At 45.8% G+C, this 14,715-nt stretch overlaps 1 protein-coding gene across 1 annotated transcript in view; it reads left to right on the top strand.

Annotated features, from left to right (window-relative positions):
• The window catches only part of LOC139275146 (palmitoyltransferase ZDHHC20-B-like), a 143,717-nt gene that overhangs the window by 65,266 nt on the left and 63,736 nt on the right, over positions 1-14,715 (top strand). Inside the window, exon 4 of the mRNA XM_070892201.1 lies at positions 8,358-8,478. Coding sequence (XP_070748302.1) covers positions 8,358-8,478 — 121 coding nt within the window. The remainder of the gene's footprint in view (positions 1-8,357; positions 8,479-14,715) is intronic.

The raw sequence follows: 14,715 nt of genomic DNA, 5'->3' as shown, positions 1-14,715 counted from the left end.
TGCAGGTACAGCAAGTAATCAGGAAGGCAAATGGAATGTTGGCCTTTATTGTAAGGGGGATAGCTATAAAAGCAGAGAAGTCCTGCTACAATTGTACAGGGTATTGGTAAGGCCACATCTGGAGTATTATGTACAGTTTTGGTCTCTGTATTTAAGGAAGGATATACTTGCATTGGAGGCTGTTCAGAGAAGGTTCACTAGATTGATTCTGGAGATGAGGGGGTTGACTTATGAGGATAGGTTGAGTAGGATGGGTCTATACACATTGGAGTACACGAGAGGTGATCTTATTGAAACATATAAGATAATGAGTGGGCTCGACAAGCTGCAGAGAGGATATTTCCACTCAGAGGGGAAACGAAAACTGGGGAACATAGTCCCAGAAAAAGGGGATGCCCTTTTAAAACTGATGAGGAGAAATTTCTTCAGAGGGTTGTAAATCTGTGGAATTCTCTGCCCCAGAGAGCTGTGGAGGCTGGGTCATTGAATATGTTTAAAGCAGAGATGGACAGATTTTTGAGTGATAAAGGCTTATGGGGAGTAGGCAGGGAACTGGAGCTGAGTCCATGATCATAGAAACATAGAAAATAGGTGCAGGAGTAGGCCATTCGGTCCTTCGAGCCTGCACTGCCATTCAATACGATCATGGCTGATCATTCCTTCAGTACCCCTTTCCTGCTTTCTCTCCATACCCCTTGATCCCCTTAACCGTAAGGGCCATATCTAACTCCCTCTTGAATATATCCAATGAACTGGCATCAGCAACTCTCTGCGACAGAGAATTCCACAGGTCAACAACTGAGTGAAGAAGTTTCTCCTCATCTCAGTCCTAAATGGCCTACCCCTTATCCTAAGACTATGTCCCCTGGTTCTGGACTTCCCCAACATCGAGAACATTCTTCCAGCATCTAACCTGTCCAGTCCTGTCAGAATCTTTTATGTTTCTATGAGATCCCCTCTCATTCATCTGAACTCCAGTGAATACAAGCCCAGTTGATCCAGTCTTTCTTGATATGTCAGTCCCGCCATCCCGGGAATCAGTCTGGTGAACCTTCGCTGCACTCCCTCAATAGCAAGAATGTCCTTCAAGTTAGGAGACCAAAACTGTACACAATACTCCAGGTGTGGCCTCACCAAGGCCCTGTACAACTGTAGCAACACCTCCCTGCCCCTGTACTCAAATCCCCTCGCTATGAAGGCCAACATGCCATTTGCTTTCTTAACCGCCTGCTGTACCTGCATGCCAACCTTCAATGACTGATGTACCATGACACCCAGATCTTGTTGTACCTCCCCTTTTCCTAATCTGTCACCATTCAGATAATAGTCTGTCTCTCTGTTTTTACCACCAAAGTGGATAACCTCACATTTATCCACATTAAACTTCATCTGCCAAGCATTTGCCCACTCACCTAACCTATCCAAGTCACTCTGCAGCCTCATAGCATCCTCCTCGCAGCTCACACTGCCACCCAACTTAGTGTCATCCGCAAATTTGGAGATACTACATTTAATCTCCTCGTCCAAATCATTAATGTACAATGTAAACAGCTGGGGCCCCAGCACAGAACCTTGCGGTACCCCACTAGTCACTGCCTGCCATTCTGAAAAGTCCCCATTTACTACTACTCTTTGCTTCCTGTCTGCCAACCAGTTCTCAATCCATGTCAGCACACTACCCCCAATCCCATGTGCTTTAACTTTGCACATTAATCTCGTGTGTGGGACCTTGTCGAAAGCCTTCTGAAAGTCCAAATATACCACATCAACTGGTTCTCCCTTGTTCACTCTACTAGAAATATCCTCAAAAAATTCCAGAAGATTTGTCAAGCATGATTTCCCTTTCACAAATCCATGCTGACTTGGACCTATCATGTCACCTCTTTCCAAATGCGCTGCTATGACATCCTTAATAATTGATTCCATCATTTTACACACTACTGATGTCAGGCTGACCGGTCTATAATTCCCTGTTTTCTCTCCCTCCTTTTTTAATAAGTGGGGTTACATTGGCTACCCTCCACTCGATAGGAACTGATCCAGAGTCTATGGAATGTTGGAAAATGACTGTCAATGCATCCGCTATTTCCAAGGCCACCTCCTTAAGTACTCTGGGATGCAGACCATCAGGCCCTGGGGATTTATCGGCCTTCAATCCCATCAATTTCCCCAACACAATTTCCCGACTAATAAGGATTTCCCTCAGTTCCTCCTTACTAGAGCCTCTGACCCCTTTTATATCCGGATGGTTGTTTGTGTCCTCCTTAGTGAATACCGAACCAAAGTACTTGTTCAATTGGTCTGCCATTTCTTTGTTCCCTGTTATGACTTCCCCTGATTCTGATTGTAGGGGACCTACGTTTGTCTTTACTAACCTTTTTCTCTTTACATATCTATAGAAACTTTTGCAGTCCGTCTTAATGTTCCCTGCAAGCTTTCTCTCGTACTCTATTTTCCCTGCCCTAATCAAACCCTTTGTCCTCCTCTGCTGAGTTCTAAATTTCTCCCAGTCCCCAGGTTCACTGCTATTTCTGGCCGATTTGTTTGCCACTTCCTTGGCTTTAATACTATCCCTGATTTCCCTTGATAGCTATGGTTGAGCCACCTTCCCTTTTTTTTATTTTTAAGCCAGACAGGGATGTACAATTGTTGGAGTTCATCCATGCGGTCTCTAAATGTCTGCCATTGCCCATCCACAGTCAACCCCTTAAGTATCATTCGCCAATCTATCCTAGCCAATTCACGCCTCATACCTTCAAAGTTACCCTTCTTTAAGTTCTGGACCATGGTCTCTGAATTAACTGTTTCATTCTCCATCCTAATGTAGAATTCCACCATATTATGGTCACTCTTCCCCAAGGGGCCTCGCACAACGGGATTGCTAATTAATCCTCTCTCATTACACAACACCCAGTCTAAGATGGCCTCCCCCCTAGTTGATTCCTCGACATATTGGTCTAGAAAACCATCCCTTATGCACTCCAGGAAATCCTCCTCCACCGTATTGCTTCCAGTTTGGTTATCCCAATCTATATGCATATTAAAGCCACCCGTGATAACTGCTGCACCTTTATTGCATGCACCCCTAATTTCCTGTTTGATGCCCTCCCCAACATCACTACTACTGTTTGGAGGTCTGTACACAACTCCCACTAACATTTTTTGCCCTTTGGTGTTCTGCAGCTCTACCCATATAGATTCCACATCATCCAAGCTAATGTCCTTCCTAACTATTGCATTAATCTCCTCTTTAACCAGCAATGCTACCCCACCTCCTTTTCCTTTTATTCTATCCTTCCTGAATGTTGAATACCCATGGATGTTGAGTTCCCAGCCCTGATCATCCTGGAGCCACGTCTGTGTAATCCCAATCACATCATATCCATTAACATGTATTAGCAGTTAATTCATCCACCTTATTATGGATACTCCTTGCATTAAGACACAAAGCCTTCAGGCTTGTTTTTTTAGCCCCCTTTGTCCTTTTAGAATTATGATGTAGTGTGGCCCTTTTTGTTTCTTGCCTTTGTTTACTCGGCCTTCCACTATTGCTTTTTACCTTTCTACCATCTGTTTCTGACTCGATATTACTTCGCCCTATCTCACTGCATAGTTTCCCATCCCCCTGCCATATTAGTTTAAACACTCCCGAACTGCAAATGTTACCCCTAGGACATCAGTTCCAGTCCTGCCCAAGTGCAGACCGTCCCTTTTGTACAGGTCCCACTTCCCCCAGAACTGGTTCCAATGTCCCAGGAATTTGAATCCCTCCCTCTTGCACCACTGCTCAAGCCACGTATTTATTCTAACTATCCTGCTCCCTCTACTCTGATTAGCACATTGCACTGGTAGCAATCCAGAGATCACTACCTTTGGAATCAGTCTGGTGAACCTTCACTGCACTCCCTCAATAGCAAGAACGTCCTTCCTCAGACTAGGAGACCAAAACTGAACACAATATTCCAGGTGAGGCCTCACTAAGGCCCTGTACAACTGCAGTAAGACCTCCCTGCTCATATATTCAAATCCCCTAGCTATGAAATCCAACATACCATTTGCCTTCTTTACCACCTGCGTGCCCACTTTCAGTGACTGATGAACCATGACGTTCAGGTCTCGTTGCGCATCCTCTTTTTCTAGTCTGCCGCCATTCAGATAATATTCTGCCTTCGTGTTTTTGCCCCCAAAATGGGTAACCTCACATTTATCCACATTATACTGCATCTGCCATGTATTTGCCCACTCACCTAATCTGTCCAAGTCACCCTGCAGCCTCTTGGCGTCCTCTTCACAGCTCACATCGCCACCCAGTTTAGTGTCATCTGCAAACTTGGAGATATTACACTCTATTCCTTCATCCAAATCGTTAATGTATATTGTAAAGAGCTGGGGTCCCAGCACTGAGCCCTGCGGCACCCCACTAGTAACTGCCTGCCATTCTGAAAAGGACCCGTTTATCCTGACTCTCTGCTTCCTGTCTGCCAACCAATTCTCTATCCATGTCAGTATATTACCCCCAATACCATGTGCTTTGATTTTGTACACCAATCTCTTGTGCGGGACCTTGTCAAAAGCCTTTTGAAAGTCCAAATACACCACATCCACTGGTTCTCCCTTGTCCACTCTACTAGTTACATCCTCAAAAAAATTCCAGAAGATTCGTCAAGCATGATTTCCCTTTCCTAAATCCATGCTGACTCGGTCCAATCCTGTCACTGCTTTCCAAATGGGCTGCTAGTTCATCCTTAATGATTGATTCCAACAATTTCCCCACTACTGATGTCAGGCTAACCGGTCTATAATTACCCGCTTTCTCTCCCTCCTTTTTTAAAAAGTGGCGTGACATTAACTACCCTCCAGTCCGTAGGAACTGATCCAGACTCGATAGATTGTTGGAAAATGATCACCAATGCATCCACTATTTATATGACCACTTCCTTAAGTACTCTGGGATGCAGACTATCGGGACCCGGGGATTTATCGGTCTTTAATCCAATCAATTTCCCTAACACAATTTCCCGCCTAATAAGGATATCTTTCAGTTCCTCATTCTCACTAGACCCACTGTCCCCTAGTACATTCGGAAGGTTATTTGTATCTTCCTTTTTGAAGACAGAACTGAAGTATTTGTTCAATTGGTCTGCCATTTCTTTGTTCCCCATTTTAAATTCACCCAAATCCGACTGCAAGGGGCCTACGTTTGTCTTCACTAATCTTTTTCTCTTCACATATCTATAGAGGCTTTTGCAGTCAGTCTTTATGTTTCCGGCAAGCTTCCTCTCGTACTCTATTTTCCACTTCTTAATTAAACCCTTTGTCCTCCTCTGCTGAATTCTAAATTTCTCCCAATCATCCGGTTTGCTGCTTTTTCTGGCTAATTTGTATGCCTCTTCCTTGGATTTAACACTATCCTTAATTTCCCTTGTTAGCCACGGTTGAGCCACCTTCCCCGTTTTATTTTTACTCCAGACAGGGATGTACAATTGTTGAAATTCATCCATGTGATCTTTAAAGGTTTGCCATTGCCTATCCACCATCAACCCTTTAAATATCATTTGCCAGTCTAATCTAGCCAATTTGTGCCTCATACCATCAAAGTTACCTTTCCTTAAGTTCAGGACCCTAGTTTCTGAATTAACTTTGTCACTCTCCATGTTAATAAAGAATTCTACCATACTCTTCCCCAAGGGGCCTCGCACAACAAGATTGCTAATTAGTCCCTTCTCATTACACATCACCCAGTCTAGGATGGCCAGCTCTCTGGTTGGTTCCTCGACATATTGGTCTCTCAAACCATCCCTAATACACTCCAGGAAATCCTCCTCCACCGCATTGCTACCAGTTAGGTTAGCCCAATCAATATGTAGATTAAAGTTGCCCATAATTACTGCTGTACCTTTATTGCACACACCCCTTATTTCTTGTTTGATGCTGTCCCCAACCTCACTACTACTATTCGGTGGCCTGTACACAACTCCCACTCATGTTTTCTTCCCTTTGGTATTCCGTAGCTCCACCCATACCGATTCCACATCATCCAAGCTAATGTCCCTCCTTACAATTGCATTAATTTCCTCTTTAACCGGCAACGCCACCCCGCCTCTATTTCCTTTCTGTCTATCCTTCCTAAATGTTGAATACCCCTGGATGTTGAGTTCTCAGCCTTGGTCACCCTGGAGCCATGTTTCCGTGATGCCAATCACATCGTATCCGTTAACTGCTATCTGCGCAGTTAATTCGTCCACCTTATTCTGAATAGTCCTCGCATTGGGGCACAGAGCCTTCAGGCTTGTCTTTTTAACATACTTTGACCCTTTAGAATTTTGCTGTAAAGTGGCCCTTTTTTGTTTTTTGCCTTGGGTTTCTCTGTCCTCCACTTTTACTATTCTCCTTTCTATCTTTTGCTTCTGTCTCCATTTTATTTCCCTCTGTCTCCCTGCATAGGTTCCTATCCCCCTGCCATATTAGTTTAACTCCTCCCGAACAGAACTAGCAAACACTCCGCCTAGGATATTGGTTCCGGTACTGCCCAAGTGCAGACCGTCCGGTTTGTACTGTTCCCACCTCCCCCAGAACCAGTTCCAATGCCCCGGGAATTTGAATCCCTCCCTTCTGCACCACTCCTCAAGCCACGTATTCATCTGAGCTATCCTGCGATTTCTACTCTGACTAGCACGTGGCACTGGCAGCAATCCTGAGATTACTACTTTTGAGGTCCTACTTTTTAATTTAAATCATAGCTCCCGAAATTCATCTTGTAGGACCTCATCCCGTTTTTTTTACCTATATCGTTGGTACTTATATACACCACGACAACTGGCTGTTCACCCTCTCTTTTTAGAATGTCCTGCACCCGCTCCGAGACATCCTTGACCCTTGCACCAGGGAGGCAACATACCATCCTGGAGTCTCGGTTGCGGCCGCAGAAACGTCTATCTATTCCCCTTACAATTTAATCACTATCGCTCTCCCACTCTATTTCGTGCCCTCCTGTGCAGCAGAGCCACCCACGGTGCCATGGACTTGGCTGCTGCTGCTCCCCCCCTGATGAGTCATCCCCCCAACAGTACCCAAAGCAGTGTATCTGTTTTGCAGGGGGATGACCGCAGGGGACCCCTGCACTACCTTCCTTGCACTGCTCTTCCTGTTGGTCTTCCATTCCCTATCTGGCTGTGTACCCTTTTCCTGCGGTAAGACCAACTCGCTCAACGTGCTATTCATGTCATTCTCAGCACCGTGGATGCTCCAGAGTTCATCCACCCGCAGCTCCAGTGCCACAATGCGGTCCGTCAGGAGCTGGAGGCGAATACACTTCCCGTACACGTAGTCGTCAGGAACACCGGAGGCATCCCTGACTTCCCACATAGTACAGGAGGAGCATAACATGTGGCCGAGCTGTCCTGCCATGACTTACCCGTAGATAAACTTAAATTGGCAACAACAATGCTAAAGGTTACTTACTGATAAAGAAGGAAAAAGAAAAACTACTTATCAATCACTTACCCCCTTGGCTTTGACGTCACCTTTCGATTTCTTTCTTCTACTTTTTTGCCTTCCTGCTGCAGCTGCACAAGCACGCCTTTTGTAGGCCGCTTCCGCTCCGACCCCGGAACTCCCGCCTCTCCTCGACTCTTCGACGCCTCACCGACTCTGGGCCTTTTGTAGGCTGCTGTTGCTCCGACGCCGGATCAGCCATGATCTTATTGAATGGTGGAGCAGGCTCGAGGGGCCAAATGGCCTACTCCTCCTATTTCTTATGTTCTTTTATTCTTTGTCCCTCCCTCCTGTGCAGCTGAGCCACCTGTGGTGCCTTGGACTTGGCTCTGGCTGCACTCCCCAGTGGCAGCATTGCCCTCACCAGTGCTCAGAAGAGAATATCGGTTTGAAAGCAAGATGGACTCATGGGGGGACTCCTGCACTACCTGCCTAGCATTCTTCCTCCATCTAGTGTTCACGCACTTCCCCTCTTCCTGCATGCTTTTAAGCTGCGGGGTGACCACCTCCTGAAACGTGCTATCCACGCAGCTCTTAGCCTCACGGATGCACCGTATTGACTCCAGCCGCCGCTCAAGCTCCGAAACGCAGAGCTTGAGTAGTTGAAGCTGGAGACACCTCCTGCACACATGGTTGTCTAGACCATGCTAAGTGTCCAGGACTTCCCACATGCCACAGGATGTGCAGTCCACGGGAGTGAGCTGCCCTGCCATCCCTCGAATTAAACTTCTCTAATTTAAAATGTAATTCAAAGAAAGAGAAATAATACTTACTAATCAAACAGACTTATAATGGATTCTGAGGCAAATGATTGTCGTGAACTGTAGAACTGAATGTAATGGCGCTCCATTTTCTTCTTGCAGTTCAGTTTGGTCAAAACCGATAAGGAACAGTATGAGCGGGAAGAAAGAGCAGAAACACAGCAAGAAATTCTCAAAAGAGCTGCCAAAGACTTGCCTCTATACACCAGAACTGCAAATGGAGGTAAATTGCCGTTCCAGTTATATGAAATATTAATAGAGCGAGTCGTGAGTGACATGGAAGGTAATTCATTGTTTGGAAAAGTGCTTTTTATAGTCACATACTGCATTATTTTCATATCCCTTTGCTCCCATGTTGGTTATTGTATTTGTGTTACAGATTCTTTTTAAAGCTGGCAGGGACCTAAAGTTCAAGAAAATCCCACTGCTGATCCCCACCTAGTGTTCCTCAAATGACAAAACTACTCGTCCATGTTGAAAATCACTTGAAAGCACTTGAGAAAAGCAAGGGCACAAAATGTGCTCTGGGCGTGGGACTACAGTGTTCACCACCAAAAGTGACTCGTTAGCACAGGGCTGTAGTAATACCTGCCCTCCTGTATGCCTCAGAGACATGGACCTTGTACAGTAGCCATCAAGTCACTGGAGAAATACCATCAACGATGTCTCCAAGATCCTACAAATCCCCTGGGAGGACAGACGCATCAATGTTAGTGTCCTCGACCAGGCCAACATTCCCAGCATCGAAGCACTGACCACACTTGATCAGCTCTGCTGGGCAAGCCACATTGTTCACATGCCAGACACGAGACTCCCAAAACAAGCGCTCTACTCGGAACTCCATCACGGCAAACGAGCCAAAGGTGGGCAGAGGAAACGTTACAAGGACACCCTCAAAGCCTCCCTGAAAAAGTGCAACATCCCCACTGACACCTGGGCGTCCCTGGCCAAAGACCGCCCTAAGTGGAGGAAGTGCATCCGGGAGGGCGCTCAGCACCTCCAGTCTTATCGGCGCGAGCATGCAGAAATCAAGCGCAGGCAGCGGAAAGAGCATGCGGCAAACCTGTTCCACCAACCCCTTCCCTCAATGACTATCTGTCCCATCTGTGACAGGTACTGTGGTTCTCGTAGTGGAATGTTCAGCCATGTAAGGACTCAGATTTTTGGAGTGGAGGCATGTCTTCCTCGATTCCGAGGGACTGCCTATGATGATGAAGGCTGCCAGACTGAGTCTTTGTCAGGTTACTGAGGGAACCACTGTGAGAAAGTAACCTACTTGGCCTCATCTTCACCAACCACCTGCCTGTCACAAACAAGTCATTGGTATGAGTGATTACCGCAGAATTCTTGTGAAGGCAAATCTCATCTTTAAAGTGATGACATGTTCCATCATTTAGTGTGGCACTACTGCCATACTAGCTGGGACAGACTAAGGACAGATCTAGCATTGGGCAGTAGAGGTGCTGTGGGCTTTCAGCAGAATTTTCTACCAATCTGTAACCTTGTGACGCAGTACATTCTTCACTCCTCAATCACCATCAAGCTGGGAGATCACTACTGATTTATTGAGGAGTGTAGAAGGGCATGCCAGGCACAGCAAAAGACATAACCTTGGAATAAGTGAAGCTAATACATAGGGAAACCTGCATGCTAAACACAAAGTAGCAGACTGTAGACCGAGCTAAGAGATATCACATTGTCAAGAATGTGGAGAACCAGTTAATTAACAGGAGGAAGAAGTGGCTTCATGAACATTCTCATCCTCAACTGTGATGGATCCTAGAACACGAGTGCTAAAGACGAGACTGGTGTTTAAAAGTACCGAATAGACAATCCTGTTCTTGAGGTTGCAACATCAGAGAAGCAAGTGTCCAGCCATACGGTTCACTGCACGTAACAATAAGAAGCAGCTGAGTGCAGAGGACACAGAAAAGGCTGTGGCTCCTGACAATCTCCTACTTGTAGTGCTGAAGATCTGTGCACCAGAACTAGCCACTTCCCTAACTAGCTGTTCCAGCAGATCTATCACAGGGGAACCTGCCAGACAATAAGGAAGATTGTCCTATCCACAAAAACACAACGGGGGAAAAATTTCCAGCACCGCATGCCATATCGGTGGTGCCACTAGCACTGCCGGTAAACCCTATTGCCAAGGAGCTCGCCATTGTGGAGATTGTGATGTTAGTGAGTGGGCAACGCTCACTGGATGCCCAATCTCCAACAATGGATTTGGCCGCTTACCTTAACGTCAGCGCAGAACAACATCAAGGGGAGCCGACACCTACAAACAGAAAGCAGGCTGCAGAAGCGTTGTGTTGAGATTAACTTATTTCTGGTCTTTCAAATAATCAGGATCAAGTGCAAACCAATATGGTGGGTATATTGTGTTCAATCAAAGTTAAGGACGGAATATAACACTAATTATACAGCAAAGTCATTCGACCATGACAAGTAACTGGTACCGGACCCAATCGGACAGACGGCTGGCGTACACAAACAGCTCTCCCTGTCTCTGTCTCTCTCTCTGTGTCTCTCTCTCTGTGTCTCTCTCTCTGTGTCTCTCTCTCTGTGTCTCTCTCTCTGTGTCTCTCTCTCTGTGTCTCTCTCTCTGTGTCTCTCTCTCTGTGTCTCTCTCTCTGTGTCTCTCTCTCTGTGTCTCTCTCTCTGTGTCTCTCTCTCTGTGTCTCTCTCTCTGTGTCTCTCTCTCTGTGTCTCTCTCTCTGTGTCTCTCTCTCTGTGTCTCTCTCTCTGTGTCTCTCTCTCTGTGTCTCTCTCTCTGTGTCTCTCTCTCTGTGTCTCTCTCTCTCTGTCTCTCTCTGTCTCTCTCTCTGTCTCTCTCTGTCTCTCTCTGTCTCTCTGTGTCTCTCTGTCTCTCTCTCTCTCTGTGTCTCTCTCTCTCTCTCTCTCTCTGTCTCTCTCTCTCTCTCTGTGTCTCTCTCTCTCTCTCTGTGTCTCTCTCTCTCTCTGTGTCTCTCTCTCTCTCTGTGTCTCTCTCTCTCTCTGTGTCTCTCTCTCTCTCTCTGTGTCTCTCTCTCTCTCTCTGTGTCTCTCTCTCTCTCTCTGTGTCTCTCTCTCTCTCTGTGTCTCTCTCTCTCTCTCTGTGTCTCTCTCTCTCTCTCTGTGTCTCTCTCTCTCTCTCTGTGTCTCTCTCTCTCTCTCTGTGTCTCTCTCTCTCTCTGTGTCTCTCTCTCTCTCTCTGTGTCTCTCTCTCTCTCTCTGTGTCTCTCTCTCTCTCTCTCTCTCTCTCTCTCTGTGTCTCTCTCTCTCTCTCTGTGTCTCTCTCTCTCTCTCTCTCTCTGTGTCTCTCTCTCTCTCTCTGTGTCTCTGTCTCTCTCTCTCTCTCTCTCTGTGTCTCTCTCTGTCTCTCTCTCTCTGCCTCTCCCTCGCGCTCTCACTCTCCCTCTGTCCCTGCCTCGCGCTCTGTCCCTGCCTCGCGCTCTGTCCCTGCCTCTCTCTCTCGCTCTGCCTCTCTGGCTGTGCCTCTCTCTTCTCCCCCTCCCCCCCCCCCCCGTCTCTCTTCATCCCCTCTCTCTTTCCCCCCTCCCCCATATCTCTCTTCATCCCCTCTCTCTTTCCCCCCTCCCCCATATCTCTCCTCTTCTCCCCCTCTCTCCCCTCCCCCTCTCTCCTTCTTGAACTACCCAAGAGTGTTAAACCGGTCAGCATGGTATCCACCCTTAGGAGTCCTTTCTTCACCTTCTGCGCTGAGTCTTCCTTTTATTCTATGGACAGGACCATTTAACCTATATAGGTGCCCAATGGTAAGCCATGGAAAAAAGACCAACCGGGCTGTCTTGAGTGTAATGAATCTGGGTTAATTAATCTCATAGTGAAGGACCTTCTTGGGAAGAGTGATCATAGCATGGTAGGATTTCAAATTCAGTTTGAGGGTGAGAAAGCTGGGTCTCAAACCAGTGTCCTGAACTTAAATAAAGGCAATTACAAAAGTATGAAGGCAGAATTGCCTCAAGTGGACAGGGAAAATAGATTAAAGTGTAAGATGGTCGATAAGCAATGGCAAACATTTAAGGAGATATTTCATAACTCTCAGCGAAGATATATTCCAGTGAGCAAGAAAGACTCTTAAGAGAAGGTGGACCATCCGTGACTAGGTAATGAAGTAAAGGATGGTATCAGTTTGAAAACCAAGGCATACAATGTTGTGAAAAATAGTGGAAGGCCAGAGGATGGGAATTTTTTAGAAACCAGCAAAGGACGACTTTAAAAAAAAAAAATAATAAAAAGAAAGAAGATAGTTTGAGAGTAAACTAGCAAGAAATATAAAAACAGACAGTAAAATCTTCTACAGGTATATAAAAAGGAAGAGAGTAGCTGAAGTAAATGTTGATCCCTTCAAAGATAAGACTGGCCAATTAATAATGGAAAACAGGGAAATGGCAGAGACTTTGAACAAATATTTTGTATTCGTCTTCTTCTTCGGTAAAAGACACTAAAAGGATCCAAAAATGGATAATCAAGGGGCTTTTTGTGGGGTGGGGGACGGAACTTAAGACAATCACTATCACTTGGGAAAAAAAGTACTCGGCAAACTAATGGGACTAAAGGTGGACAAGGCCCCTGCACCTGATGGTCTGCATCCTAGGGTCTTCAAAAAAGTGGCTGCAGAGATAGTGAGTGCATTGGTTGTAATCTACCAAAATTCCCTGGATTCTGGAGAGGACCCAGCGGATTGGAAAACCGCAATTGTAATACCTCTATTTATTTAAGAAAGGAGGTGGACAGAAAGCAGGAAACTATAGACCAGTTAGCCTGTCATTGGGAAAATGCTCGAGTCCATTATTAAGGAAGTAGGAGCAGGACATTTAGAAAAGCATACTTCAAATCAAGCAGAGTCAGCATGGTTTTATGAAAAGGAAATCGTTTGATAAATTTGCTGCCATTCTTTGAGAATGTATTGAGCAGGGTGAATAAAGGGGAACCAGTAGATGTCATGTATTTGGATTTCTAGAAGGCATTCGATAAGGTGCCACATAAAAGATTACTGCACAAGATAAGAGTTCACGGGGTTGGGGGTAATATATTAGCATGGATAAAGGATTGGTTAACTAACAGAAAACAGGGTTGGAATAAATGGGTCATTTTCAGATTGGCAAACTGTAACTAGTGGGGTGCCACAGGGATCAGAACCGGGGCCTCAACTATTTACAATCTATATTATGACTTGGATGAAGGGACCGAGTGTAATGTAGCCAAATTTGCTGATGATACACAGATAGGTGGGAAAGCAAGTTGTGAGGAGGACGCAAAGAATCTGAAAAGGGATGTAGATAGGCTAAGTGAGTGGTCAAAAATTTGCCATATGATGTATAATGTGGAAAAATGTGACGTTATCCACAGGGAAGATAAAAAAGCAAAATTATTATTTAAATGGGGAGAGATTACAAAATGCTGCGGTACAGGGGATCGGGGGGGGGTTCTTGTACATGAAACACAAAAAGTTAGCATGTAGGTACAGCAAGTAAATAGGAAAGCCAATGGAATGTTAGCCTTTATTGCAAAGGGGATGGAGTATAAAAGTAGGGAAGCCCTGCTACAACTGTACAGGGTATTGGTGAGACCACACCTAGAGTACTGTGTACAGTTTTGGTCTCATTTTAAGGAGGGATATACTTGCATTGGAGGCAGTTCAGAGAGGGTTCACAAGGTTGATTCCTGAGATGAAGGGGTTGTCATGCAAAGAAATGTTGAGCAGGTTGGACCTATACTCATTGGAGTTTAGAAGAATGAGAGGTGATCTTATTGAAACATGTAAGATTCTGAGGGGGCTTGACGAGATAGATGCAGAGAAGATGTTTCCCTGGTGGGGGAATCTAGAACTCTGGGGCAAAGTTTCAGAATAAGGGGTTGCCCATTTAAAACAGAAACGAGGAGGAATTTCTTCTCTCAGAAGGGCCATGAATCTTTGGAATTCTCTACCCCAGAGAGCTGTGGAGGCTGGGTCATTGAATATATTTAAGGTGGTGCTACAGATTTTTGAATGATAAGGGAGTCTAGGGTTATGGGGAGTGGGCGGGGAAGTGGAGCTGAGGCCAGGATCAGATCAGCCATGATCTTATTGAATGGCAGAACAGGCTCGAGGGGCCAGATGGCTTATTTCTTATGTTCTTATGTAAAACTCTCCATTGGCTGGAGTCATACCTAACAAAGGAGATGGCTGTGATGGTTGGAGGTCAATCATCACAGCCCCAGGACATCGCTGCAGGAATTCCTCAGGGCAGTGCCCTCGGCCCAACCATCATCAGCTGCTTCATCAGTGACCTTCCCTCCATCATAAGGTCAGAAGTGGGGATGTTCGCTGATGACTGCACAGTGTTCAGTACCATTTGCAATTCCTCAGATAATGGAGCAGTCCATGCCCGCTGCAGCCAGACCTGGACCACATTCAGGCTTGGGCTCGTAAGTGGCAAGTAACATTCGTTATACACAAATGCCAGGCAAT

Source organism: Pristiophorus japonicus, chromosome 10 (assembly GCF_044704955.1).
Source record: "Pristiophorus japonicus isolate sPriJap1 chromosome 10, sPriJap1.hap1, whole genome shotgun sequence".
Taxonomy (NCBI): Eukaryota; Metazoa; Chordata; class Chondrichthyes; family Pristiophoridae; genus Pristiophorus; species Pristiophorus japonicus.
This window is presented reverse-complemented; position numbering and strand designations above follow the sequence as displayed.